The 914-nt window shown below is 36.0% G+C and overlaps 1 protein-coding gene across 1 annotated transcript in view; it reads right to left on the reverse strand.

Moving 5' to 3' along the window:
• Nucleotides 1-220: 220 nt before the first annotated feature.
• Nucleotides 221-914, reverse strand: part of LOC119591896 (exocyst complex component 3-like) — a 5,130-nt gene continuing 4,436 nt past the window's right edge. Inside the window, exons 8-9 of the mRNA XM_037940645.1 lie at nucleotides 749-900; nucleotides 221-449 (exon numbers count right to left, since the gene is read on the reverse strand). Of these exons, the coding sequence (XP_037796573.1) occupies nucleotides 269-449; nucleotides 749-900 (333 nt within the window). The 3' untranslated portion in view covers nucleotides 221-268. The remainder of the gene's footprint in view (nucleotides 450-748; nucleotides 901-914) is intronic.

Raw genomic sequence — 914 nt, forward strand, 5'->3', positions numbered from 1 at the left:
GTGAATATTTCTTATAACAATACCACTTGGGCATTATCTCCTTTCACTAGAGATACATAAATGTGAAATCTTACATTAGTGAATTATAACCAAAAAGAAAAATAATATAATTCTACTGAAAGCCTAACAACACAGAAATTTAAAACAACCTATAATCATCTTATTCTGTGCCTATGACAGTCAGAAAAAACAACAGAAAACAGTTACATTTGCCTGGATAAAACTATCATCTTGTTTATGCCAATAAATAGTCCAATACAATCCTCTCTTAAGTGAACAGTGATGTGGAAATGACAATGTGGGAGAAGATGCTCTTAGGGGCTGGTCCTGTTCTCTGTGTCCTCATTTCCTCCATGATCTCGGCAACACGCTGTCTCACATCTAGACGGCCCAAGTCCCCACGCAATAGTAATAGGGCAGTGAGATGGTCGCTTGTCATATCAGGGTACCTGGAAATATTTGTGGATAGTGTAGGGCATGTGGAGAAAAAGAAATGACATGAAAAAGAGCATGAATAATATAAGATTCCTTGAAGGAAGGGCCTTTTCTTTTTTTTAGAACTCTCATTACTAATAATAATATTCTTAAAGTATTTCTAAAATTATTAATGATGATTGTAATGATGCCTTATGATAAAAATGATAAAATTTATGCTAATGGAGATAATGATGTCTTGCTGATAATGAACACTCTTAATACCATATTCCTTTCTAGGGAAATCAAAAAAACAAACAGACAAATACCATACCTCCTTAACAGTCTATGCAGCTCAAGTCCGAGGAATTCCACATCTGAAACTTTTATGACTTCTGCTAAGCTCTTCATGACCTCGCATGGTGAGTCAAACTTGGCTAGGTCTGGGGCTGCTTGCTCAAATACACTAGACAACTTTGCTGCTTCCTGGATGCAAAAGA

The sequence above is a fragment of the Penaeus monodon genome, chromosome 29 (assembly GCF_015228065.2).
Source record: "Penaeus monodon isolate SGIC_2016 chromosome 29, NSTDA_Pmon_1, whole genome shotgun sequence".
In the NCBI taxonomy this organism is placed as follows: Eukaryota; Metazoa; Arthropoda; class Malacostraca; order Decapoda; family Penaeidae; genus Penaeus; species Penaeus monodon.